The sequence below is a fragment of the Rhinolophus sinicus genome, linkage group LG09 (genome assembly GCF_036562045.2).
Source record: "Rhinolophus sinicus isolate RSC01 linkage group LG09, ASM3656204v1, whole genome shotgun sequence".
Taxonomy (NCBI): domain Eukaryota; kingdom Metazoa; phylum Chordata; class Mammalia; order Chiroptera; family Rhinolophidae; genus Rhinolophus; species Rhinolophus sinicus.
In genome coordinates, this window is record NC_133758.1 from 116962876 (window position 1) to 116984098 (window position 21223).

At 61.8% G+C, this 21223-nt stretch overlaps 1 protein-coding gene across 29 annotated transcripts in view; it reads left to right on the top strand.

Moving 5' to 3' along the window:
* CAMK2B (calcium/calmodulin dependent protein kinase II beta) overlaps positions 1–21223 on the top strand; it is a 67752-nt gene that overhangs the window by 30702 nt on the left and 15827 nt on the right. For all 29 annotated transcript variants that reach the window (XR_012489407.1, XM_019731652.2, XM_074312116.1 and 26 more), the window contains 10 exons: positions 3775–3834; positions 8349–8403; positions 11075–11140; positions 16154–16226; positions 18772–18874; positions 18949–19032; positions 19526–19620; positions 19732–19854; positions 20091–20174; positions 20828–20870. Coding sequence is in view for 28 of the 29 variants with exons in the window: in XM_019731652.2 (XP_019587211.1) it covers positions 3775–3834; positions 8349–8403; positions 11075–11140; positions 16154–16226; positions 18772–18874; positions 18949–19032; positions 19526–19620; positions 19732–19854; positions 20091–20174; positions 20828–20870 (786 nt within the window). In the remaining variant the exon portion in view is untranslated. The remainder of the gene's footprint in view (positions 1–3774; positions 3835–8348; positions 8404–11074; positions 11141–16153; positions 16227–18771; positions 18875–18948; positions 19033–19525; positions 19621–19731; positions 19855–20090; positions 20175–20827; positions 20871–21223) is intronic.

Below are 21223 nucleotides of genomic sequence, written 5' to 3' on the forward strand. Positions count from 1 at the left end.
GTCACCCGGCCTGTGGGGACGCTGCTGGGGAATCTTAGGTCCAGTGTAGCTGGAGTGTCTGAGTAAAGCTCTTGTGTTTGATAAGCATTTTTACGGGTATGAATGATGGGGTGTTTTATATGTGGGTGTTTCTATGGCAGGAAAAGTAAACAGCTTGTTTTATGCCTTCGCCAGCCCCCTGGCAGGAGCAGGTGTGTAAGTGTGTCACATGTGTGTCACGTGCGTGTATGCAAGATTGGTCCAGACCTCTGGCTTCCGTGTTGGCCATATACACTGAGACTTATCTGCATGTGGGGTGTGGGTTTGTAATGTGCCAAGCATTTAAGAGGTGCCTAAACTCAGGAGTTCCCTTTTGGGGTCTTTCTCCCCACGAACAGCAAATCCCTCCAAAACCCCACTCTCTGTCCCCGTTGAGTCTCCCACAGCAGCATCAGGGCCGCTGACTCCACTGTCCTGGGGCTCATAGCACTGCCACACCCTGTGACCCAGGACCTGTGTCCCCTGGTCCCTGGGACCCCAGCAGTGCTGCCTCAGGTCTGCAGCTGAGAAGGGTGGGGGGCCTCTCTTTGGCCTGTGCCCTCATTCCCACCTCCACTTGTGTGCACCTCCTGTTCCGAGGCAGCCCTCAGACCCCTCCATGGAAAACTTGAGATGGCAGATGCAGTCCTGGAGTCAGCACACGCATGGGGTGATGCAGGCAGGTCTGACATGTACCCGCCAGGGAGAGGGGAGCCAACACCGTCTGGGAATAGCACACAGCGGGTGTCAGGCGGGCTGGATTCTTGGGTCCACAACCTGTGCAGGTGTTTACGGGGCCTGTGACATGACCATTGTGACCGTGGCAGCGAGGCCATGAGTGGGCAGGCGTTCGGTCCTCGGAGCCCCTGGGTGTCGTGGCCACACCCCCAGGAGGGCCCTTTTGACTTTATGGTGGGGCTCAAGGCCAGCCTGATCACTCAGCCCCTGCAGCTCCCACAGCCCTGGCAGGTGCTTGTGGAACCCCTCCTGTAGTAGCTCACGGCCTGCCCAGACAGGACACCACTGCGCTGGCCATGGCAGGATCTGGCCACACATGAGGACTTTGGGGACCTCCCACAGGAGGAGGGGCCGGGCTGGGGTCCCAGGGCTCTGACGGGCCCTCGGCAGGGTGGACAGCATTCTGGCCATGTCCTCTGTCTCCTGAGTCCAGCAGGTCCCAGGTGGGCCGCAGGTCCGAGGGTGTGTTCGGGGTCGCAGCCCATGCCACGTCCTGCTGCCTGCCAGCTGATGATTTAGACCCGGGACACACTTCTTGTGAACTGGGATGGGTTAACTTCAACTGACTTAACCGTGTCCATCACGGGGTTTATGGTTTTGTAATTTCAGAAATAACCCCTGACTTGTGCACAGTCATAAGATGTTGGTGGAGTTGGGAAGCTGGGTTCTTCCTCCCACGCCACGTGCCTGTCACAGGATGGGCCTCTCCCCCCAACCCCTCCTGTCCCTCCGAGGTCATGTAATGACCTTATTCCTAATTTCAGGGCTGATGTCACCATAGCAGGTTTCACAACATACCCTAATCATATTTAATTTGTGCCCATTGGAGACAGGATCAAACTATTTTTAAAACACAACATTTTGCCTAATTATAAAAGTAACACAAGATCATTGTCAAAGTTGGTGAAAAAATACAAAGAATAAAATAAAACAACCCGTAATTCTGCCCCCCCCCCACGAAGCACTATTACCATGGAGATGGGACATGCGCAGAGCGGTGCCTCTGTGCTGGACAGACAGGTGACGGCGGGAGGGCCAGTGAAGCCCTGGCGGGGTGGACACCAGCGCCCTTCTGCCCCACGCAAATAATTTATCTCCCCAAACACACTCAGGAGCAGGTGGAGGCCTCTGGATGGGGCTCTGCCCTCGGTGACAGATTTCAATAATAAAATACAGTCCTTTAAGTTATGTACTTTTCCAAGACAGGCTCCCACATGCATTTTTCTCCTGGTTTTTATTTATGACGGAAATCAGGCAATTTTTCTAAAGAGAACCACCCCGTACCATCCTGGGTCCCTCTGACCTCAGCCTCACTCTGGCCCCGTCCACACACAGGCGGGCCACCCACATGGGGGCATCAGCGATGACATTGCTGGGACAGTTGGCAAAATTGGGATATGGGCTGTAGGTTGCATTCGAGTGTCCTATCTGCCTAGGGTGACTGCACTGAGAATTTCCTTGTCATTACGACACACCAATCCACCCCCTGGACAAAGGACCAAAGGACGAGGGGTATGTGTGGCAGGGGAGCGACTGCACAAAAGTGCTGTCTGCGTACCGCGCTGCTCGTGCAGCTTTGTCTGTTTGAAGCACGTTCAGAACAATACATTGAAAAGCACTACGATAGAGAAAACCTGCCCTGTGATGCCACCACGCCGCACCTCCGAGGGAGGGGCAGGCGGCATGTCAGACACCAGACTCTGCGCCTCTGGAGTTGGGCCTCATGTAGACGGAGCGCCCCCCTCCAGTCGTGCACGTGGTGGGAAAGCAGACCCACCCACGCTGTTCTGTGGCGATTGTCGGCCGCTGTTGCGTCCTGGCGGGGGTCCGGTGCCTTGTCTGGCGATGGCCTGGCTCCCACCACAGCCGGACGCGACAACGCCACACCACCCCGCACGGCCCTGTGGTTTGCTGCGTGGGGTGTGCAGGCGCGGCCGCGAAGGCCAGGGCTCCCCCGGTGCCGGGGTGGCGCCAGGTGAGCAGCGCAGGAAGCTCCAGCGCTCGTCCGGAAGGAGGGCCAGCCAACCGGACGCCCCAGCGTCCCCGGAGCCGTTCCTCCCAGGTCTGACTTCCCCGCTCAGGAAAGGGACCTGCGTGTTTGCAAGTAGATGTGCGTTCAGGACCGCGGCCCTCCCAGCCCGCCGGCGCACGAGTGTGCGTGCGTGGGGGCGTCTGCATGCGTCTGCGTGTGTAAGTGCCGCAGTGTGGCTCTCCCTGGGAGCCGCTCGTCCCACTCGGCTTGCGTGGGGTGTCGGGTGATGTGCACAGTGTGATGGGCGTGTCCTGTTGTGTGCGTGGAGCCACGTTTACTTCTGCGCGCGCTGGTCAGTGGAAACGCAGGTTCTTTCAGTTGTTTGCTATTAAAGTCTCCGTTAGCTTCTAAAATCCTCCTGCACTCTGTTTCGAATATTACATTTTGGGCTGATAATCGCTTAGTCCTGGGGCGCCCTGTGGAACGGAGGCCCTGCGCCTGGGGGCGAGACCCTCCTCCTGCCACCGCTGCATAAATACCGCCCAACTCGCCCTGGTTTGTGGATTTGTGCGTGGGGTGGGGGTTCAGGTCCCAGCCCTTTCCTAGATGTCCAGCCACGGTCCACCTGAGGCCCAGGCTGACAAGACAGCCACCTCTGAGAACAAATGAGGCGTCAGCAGAAGCTCTGGAGTGTGGAGTTAGGATGAGTGAGTGAAGGATTAAACCGGTGCTGTCAGTTCTGCTGCTAATACACAGCAGCTCGTCCTCCTGAACCCCGTGGGGAAACTCTGCCCCAAGTCAGCTGACCTTCCCCTTCCTTGTGGGCCTCACCCCCAAGGGCTTCCTGCCCCAGCTCTGCTGCCGGGGCCCTGGACACATCCCCTCTGCAGGTTGTCAGCAGGTGAAAGCTGCAGGTGGCGGTGGGGCCCCCTGGCTGAGTCTCGTGATTGGCGACCTGTCAGCATACGGTGACCTGGGTGGCGCTGGGAATGGGCGGTGATGGGCTGCTGGGGCAAGAGGTAACACCTGTCCCTTTCTGTCCCCAGATCACCAGAAGCTGGAGAGAGAGGCTCGAATCTGCCGCCTTCTGAAGCACTCCAACATCGGTGAGTGGGTCGGTAGGTGGGGGGGTCCTTCCCAGGAGTGGCAGCCTGTCCTTTCCAGAGATGCCAGAGCCTTCCCTTCCCTCTGCATTGAAGTCCCGCCCTCCTCCTGGAGGGGTCGTTGGGGTCGGCAGCCCCTGCCAGAGACCAAGGCTGGGCTGCCAAGGTGGGTCCCTACTCACCACCCCATAACTCCAAGCTGTAACTTTCCTAGAAACGTTCAGGAGCCTGCACACCCTGTGGCTCTAGAAAAGCCACAAGATGCTCAATTACAAAGAAAAAAAGTTGGAAACTGAGGACCACACCAGGCGCGGCCCTGGCCTGAAGTCAGAGGTCTGGTTCTGCAGAACTTCTGCCATCCCCACCAGCCCAGACCCCCAGAATTGCAGTCCGGGGGGTCCCACCAGTCAGCTGCCCCTCAGGGACGAGCACAGCCTCAGGAGCCAGGCTGTGGCCTCGGGGTGTGACCACCCTGCCCGGTGGGTCCCTTCTTTCTGAACCCTCAGAACAAATCTGTGTGTGGTACAGTCATAGCTGCTGCTTGGAGCCCAGGCCATGCTGACCCCTCCGGGGTCACCCCTCCCTGCGGGCCCCTCGCCCCTGCAGCTCTGTGTTGGTCCCTACCTGCCACCCTGTGGAGTGTAGCACACATGTGTCCTCCACCCCTGGTCCCTTGAAGGACTTCTGGGCATTGCCTATGCTGGGAAGCAGCCAAGAGGCCTGAGGGGACATGGCCCTCAGCACCAGGGAGCATCTCCCACCAAAGAGCCAGTTGTGCCAGGAGGGGCCAGGACCGTTTCAAACAAATGTCAGGCAATACTGAGTGGCTTGTTTGGGAGCCCCTGCCCCTTTGGCGGTGCCACTCCAGGACCCTGGGTTTTCTCCTGCTGTCCTGACCCAGACCCCAGACGGTGCAGGTGGAGGGCGGGGAGGCCAGTCTCCTGTGTGCTGGGTACCTGGGGCTGCTTCAGCCCTTGGGCCTGGGCCCATGCCTTCTTAATCTCAAGGCTGAGTCTGTTGGCATCACTAGTGTGAAAATTCCTGACCTGCCCCCAGAAAGCCTGACTCAGTCCTGGGGGCCCAAGAATCTGAGTCTTGCCTGTGCACCTGGGATTCTGGCACAGGATCCACAGGCACCCAGCCCCCACTTCACTGGCTGGGGGATGTTCTAACAGACGGTCAGCTCCAATCTGACCTCTTCCACCAGGCGCCTGCTGACCCTCCTCCCCTGTGTCCCCTGATCACCAACCAGGTGGGCCCCATTCTGAGCTATTTCAGGCGAAGACCCAGGTGTTCTTTAAGTTGGTGTTTTTGGACAGTTCTTTAACAGGACGCCTCCTGCCATTCTAGATGCTCAGTGTGGTTCTGAGTCAGTTCTCATCGGTCCCTCAAGTCTTTGTAGCAGCTTCATTCCAGAGCACGGGAGAGGCAGAGGAGACTGTGGGGTTCAGATGGAACATTCCAGAACATGGGGGGAAGACGAGACTGGGTTCAGACAGAACATTCTTTGTGAATTCTGAGGAGTGGATAGCAGTGAAACTTCTAGGGGGATGTGAGGGGAGCCCCTCGCTCTGTGACTGGTGTCTGCCCAGCCCCAACTCTGAACAGAAGTGCTCCTGGGCCACCCTTCTGGTCCTGGCTGACTCAGGAAGTAGTTGTGTTCAGGGTGAGTGGAGTGGAGGAGCCTCAGTTTCCCTTTCTGTAAAGTGGGACGTCCTGGGAGGAACCAAGATGACACCCGGGGAGAGCAGGGCGTAGCTGTCAAGCCCCCTCTTTTGCCAGGTGACTTGCTGGGGTTGGAGGGCACAGACCTGGCTTTAGAGCTCGGCTTCCCCACTCACAGCTGCTGGTCTCTGAGACTCAGCCTCCTTGTTTTGGGGGTGTGAATGCCCCCCACGTCCTGGGCTGTTTCACGAGTGTGTAGTATGCATGGGCCCCACTTGGCTTATCCGCCAGCCGTTGTTGGCATCTGGCTTTTTCGGCCTGCTGGCTGCTGTGGCGGGCGCAGTCCTGGACACGCTGTTCAGGTGTGTGAGTCCCACCCCACGCCCTGGGTGTGCGGCCAGCACGGAGCTGCTGGGCCATGTGCTGGCTCTATGTTAGCTTTTGAAGGAATCGCCATGCCTTTTTCTGATCTAGTCAGGTCGCCATCCTGCCTCATTTGAAGGCCACACACGGGTAGCAGAGAGCCAGGCTCTTACAGGTGGAACAGCAGAGGCTTTGGGTGCATTTCACAACCACAGGGTCGGCACGGGGTGTCTGCTGGGCTGAGCTGTCACGTTGGGAGTGGGGGACACGGACTGGGCCCAAGTGGCAGCTGCACAGGCAGAGCCTCCCATCCCAGTGGTTTAGTTTCTCTTCAGAGACCAGGTGGGACCTGGGCAGAGGAGGCAGCCATGTGGCCCTCCCTCTGCAGTGCCTCGTGTGGGTACATGGTGGGTCAGGCTGGGCCTTCCTGGGCGTCAGCGCAGGCATGACCCACAGGGGCCCTTCCCACACATCCATGTTACATCCGACTGCCCGAGAGACCTCAGGTGGCACCTTCGCAGCCTCCAGAATCCCCAGCACAGAGACGTCTGCAGCAGAGCCTCTGTAAGCCTGTAACCGGGGCTCAGAGGCTGCCGCTCAGCAGGCAGCAGGCCCCAAACCTCCCTTGCTGCCTCCAGGGGCCCTGGGGTGACAGAAATTAAGCAGGGCAGGGCAGACAGACTCTTCCATAGCCTTGTTAAATTGGGCCCAACACCCTGTGGGACCAAGAAGAGTCATCAGCCTCGATTCAGAGCGGCCCCCCAGCCTCTCCCTCAGCCCCCCCACCCCCCAGCCTCCCCTCTGCACACCAACCCTCTCTCCCCCAGCCTGACTCAGTGATGGTGTATCCCCACCTCCTGGTTTCTGGGACTGCACCTACCCGGCCTCACTGGGTGGTTCACCCATGAGCTGGGCAGGTGGGCACCACGGGGGACGGTGTCCCTGGAAGACCAGTGCGGGAGGGGGAAAGGACAGAGGTTTCCAGCCATCCATCCCACAGCTCTGCCCGCAGCTGGTCATTTGTCACCTCACTGGGCCCTGGCCTCCCGATGGGGTCCAAGAGGGACCCCCGCCCGCGTAGCCCCTGGCGCAGGCCCTAGAGGTGCTGTGGCCCCAGCAGAGTGGGGGTGTCCCTAGGCGCCCCCTCCCCATCCCGTGCTGTGCCACATCCTCACCCACGGCTTCCCCACCGGCCCCTTGCAGGACTGGGCCACGCTATTTGCATGCCACCCGCACGTTATTTACTTAGTTTTTATTTAAATAGATTCTGTGACGATTCATTCTTTACTTAGCTCTGTCTGTGAAATCGTGGGTCTGATGTGCTAGCTAGGTTTTTTCTAAACCATTCAAATAATATGCAACTATCTTTTAAATGTTAAAAATATATTTTTTTAAATGTGTCCATGTGCACAGGGCCTTAAGTCCCACGCAGACCCCAGTGTCTTCCTGGGCGAGGAGGGGGGCCCGCCGTCTGCCCGCAAGTGCTGGCTAGGGGCCCGACCCCTGTTACCTGCACTCTGGGGTCAGGGCCACCAGGAAGGAGGCTCTCAGCACCCCAGCTAATGGGACCCCTGCCCCCCCCCGGGAGTTGGGTTCCCTGCACAGGAGGGGGGGCCCACAGGAGTGTCCCTGGGTGGGTGCTGCCTGCCACGCTTTGACCCGAGGTCAGGGGTCACTGCAGACAGATTGGGGTACTGGCACTGGGTGGCTGGGCCCTGGGAGGAAGAGGGCACTGGAGCCAGAGGGGCCGGCTGCCCAGTGCCCCCTCCATTGGGGTCTGAACCCCGGTGTGCACTGCCGCTCGACCCCTCTGGGCACCAGCCTCCTCACCTGCAAGCTCTCAGGATGTTTGGCACCCATGCTGGCCGCTCCAGACGTGAAGGGCAGAGTCCGCTCCCGGAATGAATGTCTACTGTTCAGGGCTGGGCATCTCCAGCTCAGGGAAGGAGGTGCTGGGCTTGTCTTCTTTGTGCTGAAGTCGTGTCCCCGCCACCCTCCGCCCCCCAACTGTTCACTCGGCCAGTCACCTGTCACCTGTCACACAGAAAGCGGCAGCTGATGACTGGGCGGGTGTGGTTCCAGGCGACAGACTAGGCCCAGGCCAAGAGGAGGGGGTGTGTGGCTCCGATGCCGTTCTGCTGACTCTCAGGTCTGAGGCTTTGGAAGTGATGCCTCAGGGGGCGGGTGGTCCCCGCTGGGGGTCCTGCCCCTCAGCCTGTCCCTGCTGCGCTCCTGTCCATGGAGGCCCCTCGTGGTTCCTTTCCGGGGCCTGGTGTGTGAGCCGCAGTGCCCTGGGTCTCGCTCTGGGAGAGCAAAGGGGCGTCTGGACGCCCCATGGACATCTGCCTGGGATGTGCTGCAGCCCTGCAGCCTGCCCACCGGGACCCCTGCCCCAGCTGTGGGAGGCCCAGGCCCCTGGCAGGCCAGGCCCCCCGGGAGCTCACCCAGCTGCCCGCGTCCCAGGCTCATGGTCTCTTCTGTCCCCACAGTACGTCTGCATGACAGCATCTCCGAGGAAGGCTTCCACTACCTGGTCTTCGACCTGTAAGTGCTTGGCTTGGGCCTGGGGGGTCCACACTCTCCCAGCCCCTGGGGGACAGTCCCCTGACTCTGGGTCAGCTTGCCCAGCTGCCCGTCCAGCCCCACCCTCTGTGTTTGCTGTGTGGGTCCACTGACCGAGCTGGGCCCTCTGCACCTCCAGAACATGCTGGAGGCCGTGGGGAGAGGAAGGGGAGGACCCAGGAGCAGATCACCGTCCTCCCTCCCTCTGTCCCCCTCGGTGTCCTCATCACAGCGGGACTGGGGCGCCACTGGCTTGCACGAGCGTGTGCATGCCTATGATAGCATGGGTGTACGTGTGCACATGTGTGTCTGTTTTCTGTGGTGTTACACGTGTGTGCGTGTGCGGGGGCGGAGTGAGAAGGCATCTGGGGCCTCTGCCACCTCTCACTTCCTGCTGGATTTGGAAGCGGTGATGTCATCCCTGTCGCCCCCTGACAGCTCCTGTCAGCAGCACTATATTTAGCTGTCTATGAGTCAGTGCCATTGGGGACATGGGGTGGAAGGGGCCACAGGCTGTGGGCAGCCCCATGTGGCCTCCAGGCTGTCATAGGGCCAGGGGAGTGCTGGGGTGCCATCGCCATGGTGACGAGACTGCCTGGATGGGTGACCCCGGTGCGGGCGGGCTCTTAGTGTTGGAGAAGAACGAAAACCGAGGGCGTGCTGGGTCAGTGTACCCCGACGCTAGGCTAGACGCCCGTGCTGAGATCCCGTGAGACCCCCAACAACCCTGGGAACGAGGAGCTTCGGGTCCCACTTTGCCACTGGTGACAGCTGAGGCTCAGAGCAGGCAAACTGCCGAGGGAGGCAGAGCTCTGCAACCGCACACGTCTGTGTAGCTGTGTGCACACACGTGTGTGTGTGTGTGCGCGCAGGGTCTCTCCCTTTAAGGACAGCTACCTCGGGCCACTCGGGTTCCTCCAGTGAAGAGAGGCTGAGACTGTCCCTGTGAGGGCTTGGCCACTTCCCAGTACCCCCGTGCCCCACAAGACACTGCTTAGAATCGCCAGCCAGGTGACCATGGCTGGAGGCCCAGAACTTGGGAGACTGTCTCTGGCCTGGGTTGGTATCACCTTCAGGAGGCGGCAGGCCCCTTGGCAGTTTGGAGCCTGTGGATTTGGGGTCTGAAGGGTTTCCCTGTTCCCTACACCTGGGAATGTTACAGGGCCTTGGGGAGCAGGCCTGGGAACAGAGGAAGGGCTCCTCTGTGGGCCGTGGCTATAGCCCAGAGCTGCCCACATTGTCTGACCAGCGTCTGAGGACAGGGAGAGCGGGAGGAGACACTGGCCCTGAGAGCAGCCAGGCCCCCAGCAGTGAACCCCACTCTGCTGCTCTGGGCCATGGGCTGTAGCCTCCTGTGGGTGCAGCACCCAGGGGGCTCCCGGTCCCAGGCAAGGCCTCCGGGTTCCTGGGCCCTGCCCTGTGGTTGGACTCAGCACCAGCAGGGCCCCGCCTGTGAGCTGTGTGTGCAGAACTGTGTGTCCTGGGCTGGACCTGGGACTGCCTCCTCCTGGTGCCCGTGCACATGCACGCACACACACACACGTGTGTGCACACAGCTACACAGACGTGTGCGGTTGCAGAGCTCTGCCTCCCTCGGCAGTTTGCCTGCTCTGAGCCTCAGCTGTCACCAGTGGCAAAGTGGGACCCGAAGCTCCTCGTTCCCAGGGTTGTTGGGGGTCTCACGGGATCTCAGCACGGGCGTCTAGCCTAGCGTCGGGGTACACTGACCCAGCACGCCCTCGGTTTTCGTTCTTCTCCAACACTAAGAGCCCGCCCGCACCGGGGTCGCCCCTCCAACAGTGCCCACACCCAGGGCCGCCCTCGCCATGCGCCCGCCAGCCCTGAGTTCTGGGCACAAAGAAGACACCGACCCGTGCCCCCCTTAGAGCATTGACGGGAACTGGATACAGGTGGGGGAACCACAGCACATGGGGCCAGCGTAGCTGCAGACAGGGCTCTGAAGGAGGGCGCAGCTGCAGTGGGCAGGGTCCCCCCAGCGTGGGAGAAGTCTCTGGACCCCTCAGGGCAGGAAGCTCTAGGCGATCCAGCGTTTTCCAGGCTGGGCGAGGGCCTGGTCAGGCCCAGGATGTCCCTTGCTGCTTTGCGCCACTCCCTGGCCCCTGCTTGCCGTCTGTGGACACCCACATTTCCCAGCCCGGGGACCCTGAGCAGCCCAGACCCTTTCTGGGCTGCCAGAGGCCCTCCAGGCAGTGGCTCCTGGATCTGCTGCAGCAAGAGCGGGTGTGGACAGAGATCCCCTGTCCTGGTGGTGGGACTCTGAACACCCGAGGCCTTGCAAAGCTAGCAAAGCCACATCTGGCCCCTTTGCTCTGGCCCTGGGGCTGGGGGTGGGGCAGACCTTCTCAGCCTGGAACTAGAGTCCCAAGGCCTGGGGAACAGTGCAGGGACCCCAACCAACATCCTGTGCAACCGGCTCTGGGCACGTCACTGAGACCGTGAAACCTGCTCTCTGAGCTCGAGGGCCCGTGTGGTGGAGTGAGTGTGAAATGCTGCTGTATGTGAGCAAGTACTCGGCAGCCATCTGTCCTGGGGGACAGTGCAATAGGGCAGAGTGCAATAGTGCTGCTGGCCGAGATGGGGGTGGTGGTGACACGGGCCTCTGGAATCTGAGTCCAGTGTGTGTTTCCCGCAGGGTCACTGGTGGGGAGCTCTTCGAGGACATTGTGGCGAGAGAGTACTACAGCGAGGCAGATGCCAGGTGGGTGCACCCTCCTGCCCCCCTTCTCCTGCCCTCTCGCCCACCCCTGACTCAGCCCCACGCCTGGCCCTCGGGCCCACATCTGCTGTGCACATGGTCCCTGACATGGCCAGTGCGCGGTCAGAATCAGAGGTGTCAGTCTGCCCATCCAGCCCTGCTGGCAGCCCTCTGAGCAGGTCAAAGAGCAGAGGGCAGCTCTTGTGTCCTCGACCAGCACGGAGGCGCAGCCCAAGTCGGGCAGGACCCTCCTCAGTTTCCTCAGAGAGGGAGCGGCCCGCAGAGGGGTGCTCTCCTTGGGGTGGCTGGTGGCAAGAGGAGAGCTGTGTGGCCCTGGGTGTCCTCCTGCCCTGCGCTTGGACATCAGTCTATGGTCCACAGCCTCAGAGGCAGACAGGGAAGGCAGCTGTCCTTCCTGGAACCTGGGGCCAGGCTCCCAGGTGGGGCCTGGAGGGACAAGAGCTCCCTCCAGCGGGGCTTTCCCTGCGGGCCCTGGGCAGCTCTCCTGCTGGGGTCAGCCCTCCCCAGGGGATGAAGGGGACTGACAGCCTCGGAGGTGCTCTGCAGCATGGCTGCTGGAGGAAGGGAAGGCCTCGGTGGCCTGCTATGCCCCATGCCTGTGGGCCAGGTCCACCGTGACCTGTGATAGGAATGTCACTCCTGACATGCATCTCAGCTTGGAGATAGCTGAGGGCCGTCAGCCCCTGCCCTGCCCACCTGGTGCCAGGAGACATGCATTTAAAAACGAAAGGCTGACAATGGCTCTCTCTAGGCATTGGTATTATGGATGTGTTTTAATTTTTTTGTCTCCTTTGTCTATTTTTAAAGTTTTCTTTAATGAATATGTATTACTTTTCTAATCCAGAAAAATGAATGTAATTTTAAAAAGTAGCTTTTTGTGACTTGCTTCTGCACCCACAGGCGACCTTACCTGTCAGTGATGGTGGTGGCCTGAGTCCCTGTGAGCTGTGAACTAGAAGCTGTGACGGGTCCTGGTGCCCCTACCCAGGCCCCCACAGAGCTGGGTGGGGGGGGGGGTTCCTGGGATGGGGAAGGCAGCCGGATGCAGGGACACTGACTGGTTTTCTGAGGCTCCTTGAAGAAGGACTTTGACTTTGCAAACAGACTGAGAGTGGCCTGTCCCCTTCTAGAGAAGGAGGATGCTGGTTTTATTTCCTGCTTCCTAGGAGAGTTGAAAGGATCAGAGCAAGGGCATCCTGCTCTGCCAGGCCAGGCTGGAAAGGTTCAGGTGCGGGAGCCTGCCTCCTGGAAGGCGCGACTCCTGGGCCCAGGCCATCCTGACAGCTGCCAGGGCAGGGCGCTCTGGGCTGACAGATGCAAGCCAGGCCAGGAGAGCAGTGTCCCGCTGTCCACCCCTAGATCAGACTGCATGGCCAGTGGCCAATGGTGCCTGGACTGAACTCAGTCAGAGGATGAGGGCTGCTTTCTAGTTCCACCTCCAGCGCCACCTGGGCGCCAGGGAAGGTTGCTTACCCTCACTGCCCTGTTTCCCCATCTGGAGCCTCAGCACCCACTGGTCACTGCTCGGGGGCTGGCATCCTCCCTGCTTTGCTGTGCACGATCTCCGGGGAGGGGGCACGCCTGCAGCCTTAGCCCCCCTCTGGGCCTGGAGCCTCTGGGCACTTCCTCTGGAGCCCCAAGCCGGCCCACACCCCACCACACCCCCCAGAACACGCCCCCCACTCAGCCCCCACCATACCCCGCGCCCAGACCACGCCCCCAAACACCTGAGGTCTCAGCTCCTCCCTTGTTCATCTGCTCCTCCAGTCCCCAGCTCTACCCCTTCTCTCCGGGGATCCCTCCTGCCAGCATCCTGCCTTCCCTGGGGGGGTGGGGGGCTCTTGGAACTGGCTCAGAAGAGCAGGGGATGGGGGCGGGCTCTGCGGTGGGGCCCACTGCCAACACCTAGTTACCTCACAGCTCGACCATGAGGAGGGGCGACAGGGAGGGAGGGACACTCCTGGGGGCCTGTCACTGGCCCCGCTGAGAAAACACTCCGTGTGTGTCTTCGTGGGGGTCCTGGAACCTCCGCGGAGTTGGAGACTTGCGTTTGACCACTGTGTTGGTGCTTCGCGTGGAACGGGGGAGCCTGACAGGGCACCGCAGGCGTCACAGGGAACTGGGGAGAAGCCCATCCTGGGAGGGCGGGTGGTCCTGTTTCCCCGGGAACCCCCCGCTGAAGGGCTCCGGGCTGTGCTGAGGCCAGAACCCCCCCAAGACCTAGGGGGGGCACTTCCTAGCCAGCAGCCCTTTCACATGGGGTCCCTGGGGCACAGGAAGCCAGGCAGGGGCTGCTTGTCTGCCCCAGGACGCTAATTGGGGACTTTATTCTGGATTTGGTCAGGAAACTGAGGGGTCTTTTATCAAACTTGGGAAAGCAAAGTTCAAAATACTTAGAACCCATTTCTTGAATCCATAAAAAGCAATGTGGCTCATGAGCGCTGGGGAAAGGGGCTGTGAGAATGCTGGCTGCCCGGGGAGGAGGGCAGGAGGGGCGCATGTGCCTGACATTGGAGCCGTGAGGACATGTCCAGGACCCACGTGGGTACAGCCAGCCACCTGGAAGCATTTATGACCATGAAAGTGACTTTCTCATTTCTTCATAACATGAAAAATGGCTGCGCGAGGAAGATGGTAGGATGATACAGAAGACAGAAGGCAGGCAGGACCTCTGACTGGCCAGGCGGCCTCCTGTGCTCAGGCTGTGGTCTCAGCATGCAGGAGGGTCCCCAGAGCTGTCCCCAGAGGGTGGGGCTGCCCAGAATGCACTGCTTCCAGGCAGGTGGGTGTCCCCTCCACCTGCAGAATGTAAGGCAACTCCCACGTGGGCCCAGAGACCGCCAGCCTTGCCATGGGGGAAGGGCAGCCTGCAGTGTTCTGTTGGGGAACCTGGTTTGCTTAGCCAGCTCTTTGTGGCACGGGGGCGAAGCCACCAGGGGTGGACAGGACAGAGTTGCGGGACTGGATGGCAGCGACACAGGACAGATGCAGGCCACGTACTGACTCAGCAGGTGCGGGCGCCATCTCGGAGGCTCGTTTGGAACCCTGGGGACACGGAGGAGGGCGGAGGGTACAGCTCACCCCCCCCCCCCGTGGGGCCCCTGGTGAGTGGCTACAGCAGCCGGACCCATGGTTCCAGCAGACATTTGGGGAACACCCTCCTGCAAAGTGGGGGCTGAGGACACAGTCGAGAAGAGAGTGGACACATCCCTGTGGTGTCAGAGGCCAGTCTAGTGCAGAGGTGGATGCCGCCCAGACACCCACACAGAGGGGACAGTGTTTGAGGGTGAGGAGGGCGACCTGGAGGGCAAGGCCTCCAGGGGAAGACAGAACCGCTTGACCCACAGCTGCAACCTGTATTGGCAGCGTCTGGGCAGGTCTGAGGTCACTGTCCCTCCAGCGTTTGGCGAGCAGCCTGAGGCACAGGGACCACTGGCCGGGGGTGTGAAGGCCGCTGGTGCACAGGGAGGGCAGGGGCTCCACAGGCCCCGCCCCCTCCCCTGGGCAAGGCCAGGGTCTGGCTGTAGCAGTGCAGGAAGGGGCTGGTCATCCGGGGCTCACGCAGCCCCCGTGTGGGGTCTAGGGGGCTGGACTCTATGAGTGAGCGCTGACAGCCCCAGCACTCAGTCTGGGTCTGCGAGGGAGAGCGCCCTGAGTGCTGGAAGAGCCCATGGCCGCCCTGGGCCCTGGTCAGCGGCCTGTGTGGCAAGTACTGGGGCTGGGCCTGGCCTCCGTCCAGCAGCCTGTCCTGACCTCGGCTGAGCTCTGCCCACCAGAGCCAGGCCCCTGAGGGGTCAGCCGCTGGGAGCCACACCGTGCCTGCAGTAACAGGGCCGGGCGGGAGTGCAGGACATGTGCTGGGACAGACGGACAGGACTGCCCCAGGTAGACGAGGGCCTTGGAAGTGGGTTGGCAGGAGAGCCCAGGGCAGGGGCCTCAGAGGGCTGTCCCCTCCCACAGGTGCTGACCCCGCAGCACTAGGTCACCACTGTATCCTGAAGTCTGGCTTCCACAGGGCACTCAGGTTTCCTCTTCCTGCGGTGGCGCGCAGCCTCCAGATGTGGCCACTGCTTTCTGAGGAAGAGGGCTGGTCACCCCCTTCTCTGTGCCCACCCCTCCAGCTGACCCTCAGTCACTCCACAGGGTCTGGCAGTGGCTGAGGGGTCCTGAGGGAATCTGCTGTCCTCCCTCCCCCTGTCCAGAGGGGCTGGGATGGACAGCCCAAGTGGTGGGCTCCAGGCAGCCTGAGGCCCTCCAGTCTCCCACAGCTGGTAATGCCGCACGGGTGGTGTGGAACCCAGGCGCCTCTTCCTGGCTCTGGGGGCTGCTGGAACCTGGACACCTGGGGCCACCTGGGGAGGCAGGCTCAGGCCACAGGGTCCTGTGTGTGCAGGGGACGTGTGCAGCACGTGTGGGAGGTGCCTGCCTGGGGGCATCCTGGACCTCTCTCTCTGATTCAAACCCTGGAAGGTGGGACTGCTCCCACCCTAGAGGGAGCCCCTGGCTCAGGGCTTGCGCGGTGCCAGGCTGCCCCTGCCGGGAGAGCTGCTGCAGAGCTGGGCTGTCCATTACGGCAGCCGGCGACCAGTGTGGATGCTCGATTATTAAAGTGAAGTGACACATGCTGTGGCACATGAGTGACGGGGCTACAGCATCAGCACTGCCCAGACCCAGGTGTCTGCCCGCCCACCCTCTCCTCTTCCTGCCTGGGAACCCCCAGCCTGCCTTGCGGGGCTCAGCACTGGCCTCCCTCCCAGAGGGCGTCCAGCTCAGGGTCACGCTTGGCCAGCGGGAGCCTGGGGAGGGGCCCTCTGGGAGCAGGGGTTCTCCTGTGTCATCGGGTGGGCCTGGCAGGGGGGAAGGCAGGGGGCCAGGGGTCCTGGCCGTACCTGTGCTGACCTGGGGTGAGGGAGGGCCCCTGCAGCCCCTCCTGGCCGGCGCTCTGCTCCCATGCCCCCCCACCCCCCGCACTAACACACGTGCCGTCCGCTGCAGTCACTGCATCCAGCAGATCCTGGAGGCGGTTCTCCATTGCCACCAGATGGGGGTCGTCCACAGGGACCTCAAGGTGAGTCCCCACCCTGCTGTCTGCCCGGCGTCTGTCGTCTGTCCCTGCATGTCCTGTAAAAGAAGGGCTGGGCGGGGCAGCGGCAGCACGAGCCCCAGGGCGAAGGCTCATACGTGGTGTGTGCACATGGGTGTCTGCACACATCCCTCACAGCGTCCCCAGGCTCCAGGGCCGAGGGGGCATTTGTCAAAACTCAGTCTGTGAGCACAGGTGCATGCAGGGTCTCACCTTCTGGGCTCCTGCTGAGACGCGGGCAGGCAGGTGGGACCCAGGTGCTATGCAGGTGGGGCTGATGCCACTGGAGCCGAGGGTGAGGGGCCAGCCTCCAGGTCTCTGCCAACTGCCAGCTTCTCCCCCAAGGTGGCACTCGGCTCAGCTCTGGGCAAAGTGGTTACAGACCTTTCAGAAGGGTTTGTCACCCCCAGGGCACAGGCCCTCCCTTTGACTCCAGCTTTGTCCAAGTGAGGTTGGGTTGGCTGCTCATCTGGGGTGGTGGAGCCCTGGGCCTGTCATTCCTGCTGAGACACCCACGGGTGGGGCCTCCCCATGGTGCGGGCGCTAAATGGGGTCCCACCCTCCATGGTCATCGAGGGGTGTTCACATACGAGTTGATCTTTGTGGGACTGCCCTAGGGATGATGGCACGTTAGAATCAGGCCCAGGACCCTCACCTGTGCCCTTCACGTGTCCCTGTCCCCTCTGTGCATGGCTGTGTGGTCCGCCCAGGCCCACCTTATCCACCTGTCCCACCCTCTGTCACTGTCTTGTCTGAATGGACCTCATGTGGGGGCCTCGGGGAGGAAGGGCCACAGGGGACTGGGCACGAGCCCCACCTCGTTCCTGGACCCGTGGTTGACTGCTGGCTTGGAGGCCAAGGCACAGAAATGGAGATGGGTGGTCACCCCGCCCACGAGAGGCCTGGGGGCTAACGCAGTCCTTGCCGACCTCCTGCCTCTTGCCAGGTGTGGGAAGGCAGACGGCCCAGAGGACCCCATGCTGACTAAGGGCCCCAGAAGTAGTGCGTGCTGTGCTGGGCTTGTTCTCCACCAAAGCAGGAGGGTGGGGACAGCAGAGAGGTTGTCACCTCCTCAGGGGCTGGAGGGAGGCAGGTGGACGCAAGTCCCACTGGCTTCTTTCGTCTGGGAGGGGCGTGCGATCTGTAGAATTAGGTCAAGCCCCCAGCTGCAATCCTGCCCCTGCTGTTTCAGACTGCTTGATATGGGGTGCCTGGGAGGTTGGGGCCCCCTGCCCCACTCACACTGGAAAAGTCAAGGCATCCAGGGGTATGCAGGCCGTGCTGGGCAGGCAGGGCTGCGTGGCACAGTGTGTGTCAGAAGCTCTGGTTTCTGCTGCAGGGGGCTGGCCACTTATTTGGCTGGAAGGGCTGCTCGCTGCCTTCCAACATGTGGCATCTGTCTTTCTTGGGGCCACTAAAGCGTGTCCACGTAAGAAACATCCAAACCTTAAGGAGTTTTCACAAGTTCATTTGAGCCAGACTGACGATATTGCTGGGAAGCAAGAACTCAGATGCTCCGGAGAGTGACAGTTTTGCAGCTTTTATGCATTTGGAATTGGGGAGGGGGCAAGGAAGATGATGTGGAGGTGAGAAAGCGAGGCGGGGATGCAGTACAGACTCCTTGCTCTCTTGACAGTGGTCATGCTTGTTTCAAAGGTGCGCGTTAGCCTAGATGCACATGAACAATGGACGGAGCTGCTTAAGGCAAAGATACCCTTTTACTAAAGAAGTTACAGGCGTGGGGTCCACAAAGGGCACTGTGTTCTCAGGGGGCCTGCCTGTCGGGAGGGTGGCCTGACCAAGGCGCTGAGCGTCCAGGGAGCGGTCCGGGAGGAGGAACGCTGCTGGCGGAGAGGTGACGAGACCGGTGGGAAAGGCCTGGATGGGAGAGGCACAGAGCACAGGACTCTGCATACAGGGCCTCCTCAGGGCCTGGGGGCCAGTCAGAGTGCAGCAGCCTCCTGCGCTCTCACAGTTTGGGACAAATGCCCTTCCAGCTCGAGCAAGGGCACTGCTCCTCCAGGCAGGAGGTCAGAGCAGGTCCCTTCCACCCAGCCCCGAGCCCACGGGCATGGTGGGGGGACGCACGCACTGCCCACGCCTCAGTGCCCTAAGTCATTCCTCCCTGCACTTGGGGTCACAACCTATAGGAAGTGCCTGAGCCCCCGGTAGGCAGACCCTCACCGTGTAGGGAGGGGAGGGAAGCCCCTCTGACGAAGGGGCAGCCAGGGCTTGTAGGGCGGCACACTCAGTTTTCATTTCAGCACCCGGGTTCCCTGTCCTGGGTCTGAGGGATCACAGTGGCACCGTGAGAGTGGACTTTCCCCCGACCCCCCCATCCCCCCCACCCCTGCAAAGCTGGGGCTCCTGGGGGGTGGGCTGGGGGGTACAAGCTCAGCCGTGCGAGGGACACCCACATGGTGGCGTCACACCTGTGCACCCATCTGCAAACTGCTGTCATTTCTGTTTTGTCCCCCCTCCCCGGACCCCTGGGTGTAAACCACACACCTCGCCGTCACCGTGCCTGCAGCCCGAGAATCTGCTCCTGGCCAGCAAGTGCAAGGGAGCCGCGGTGAAGCTGGCGGACTTTGGCCTGGCCATCGAGGTGCAGGGGGACCAGCAGGCGTGGTTTGGTGAGCCTGGACAGGGGGAGGGGCGGGGCTCGGCTGCCCCCCAGGCTGCTCACACCACCCTTCTCTCTGGCTAGGGTTCGCTGGCACGCCAGGCTACCTGTCCCCAGAGGTCCTGCGCAAGGAGGCCTATGGCAAGCCAGTGGACATCTGGGCATGCGGTAAGACGGGAAGGCGGAGAGCGGGGAGGTGGGGAGCGGGGAGGCACAGGCAGGGCTGAGCCCTCCTCACCTGCCTGTCGCTGAGCTCACCCCCTGCACTCAGCAGTGTCTGCGCCAGAAGGGGCATCCTGCAGGGGAGGGGCCGGCCTCGAGCCTCCCCTCAGTAGGGTGAGGGGGGCAGACAACGGGGCTGTGGCTAGGCTTCTGCCCATGTGACGGTCTCACTGACACTTGCCGACACTGGCTGCGTCCCCAGTGCCCTCAGGCTCTCTGGCTTCAGGCCGGTCCCCATCTTAGCCACGGCCAAGGCCCTGGGTGAGGGCCTCACAGCTGCGGGGTGCTGCAGCTGGACATCTGACCCCTGGGGTCACACACTTGACTCCTCCTGATAGTGTCCCCTGCACTGGCGTGTGGCTGCACTTGTGGGCTCCGTAGGGACAGGCCGGCTGCTCTGGGGGGCAGTGGGGTGAGCCTGTGCCCTCGGCTCCCCCAGGGGTGATCCTGTACATCCTGCTCGTGGGGTACCCACCCTTCTGGGACGAGGACCAGCACAAGCTGTACCAGCAGATCAAGGCCGGGGCGTACGACGTGAGTGCCGGGCCCTCCTGACCCAGAGGCCTGCTTCCCGGGACACGGCTGGGATGGGACCCCTCGGGGAATTCTGGCTTCTGAGTCCATTGTGCCCTGGCTCCTCGTCAGTTCCCATCCCCCGAGTGGGACACCGTGACACCCGAAGCCAAGAACCTCATCAACCAGATGCTTACCATCAACCCCGCCAAGCGCATCACGGCCCACGAGGCCCTGAAGCACCCGTGGGTCTGCGTAAGTGGCCTTGACCCCGACCCCATCTGGCAGGCTGGCCGGGCTCCTCCCCTCACACCTGACGGGTGCCCCGGTGTCCTGGGTGCTGCGTGGCCTGTGGCTTGGGACATGCTGGTGGGTTTTTGAGTCATCGGTCCCTGTTGCCCTGAGCCTGCCCCTGAGCCCTCCAGCCTCCCTTGGGGACAAAGCTGCGTCGTGCGACTCCTGGCAGGGTGTGACAGTCCCTCTCCCCACAGCAACGCTCCACAGTGGCTTCCATGATGCACAGACAGGAGACCGTGGAGTGCCTGAAAAAGTTTAACGCCCGGAGGAAGCTCAAGGTGAGACCCGCCCCAGCGTCGGCCGGTATCCCATGGCCCATGTGTGCTCGCCTGCCTGGGGCCCCTGAGTTGGGATGGGGAGGGGAGGCTGCGGGGGTCCCAGCCCCCCCGCAGAGGCTGCTCGTCGGCATGTCCCAGGCCAGACCTTTCAGATGGACTCAGTGCCCCCATTCAATGATACACAGGTGCCCCGATGTGGGCCTGGCCCCCAGGTGCAGAGCTGGCCCCCTGCAGCTGCTCACACCACCCGTGAAGTATTCCTGGGGTACACACCTGGGCCCTCTGCTCTGCCATGCTCTCCTAGTGTGAGCAGGCTGCCAAGCTTCTGGCCCGGGCCAGGTGTGCTAAGGACAGCAGCCTTGGTGCTCAGATGACAAGGGGACAGGAGGGAGGTGGCACTGGGCAGGGCGGCTAGCCCGACAGCAGCTGTGACCTGTGCTCTGAAGGCTGCTCCAGGCAGGGAGCACCTGGCCCCACTCCGGGCCGAGCGCGTGTGCACATGCTGTCAGGGAGAGGCCCCCGGGGTCTTGAAGCTTTGGAAGCTGTGATCAGTGGGCAGCTTCGGGCCAAGGTTGTGTCACTCGTGTAATTCTGTAAGTGGGTGGCCTGTCTGGGTGCAGCTGCAGAGGCCTCAGCTGTGTGTCTCTCCCCAGGGAGCCATCCTCACCACCATGCTGGCCACGCGGAATTTCTCAGGTGAGAACACCTTGTTCAGGAAGGCTCAGAATGACCCGCCAGCAGCCACCTGCCCTTCTCACCCCCTCAGCCCCTCTCCTGTGCCGCTGGCCCCCCAAGGGCAGCACCGCAGGGTCCGCCGCCTGGCGCACACCCCGGCCCTGTGTGTCGGGCCTGTGTCCCCACCTGACACCCGAGTCTGTACCGCCTGCCGCAGTTGCGTGTCTGTCCAGGTGTTGGTCGGCAGCTGCGTGGCCTGTCGCTGTCCTGAAAGTTCTGACCGCTGTGTGTGGGGGAGGTGACAGGAGGGCTGAGGGCCTGTGCTGAGCTCTGGACATGTTCGTAGCTGCCGTCCAGGTCACTGAGGGTGGGCA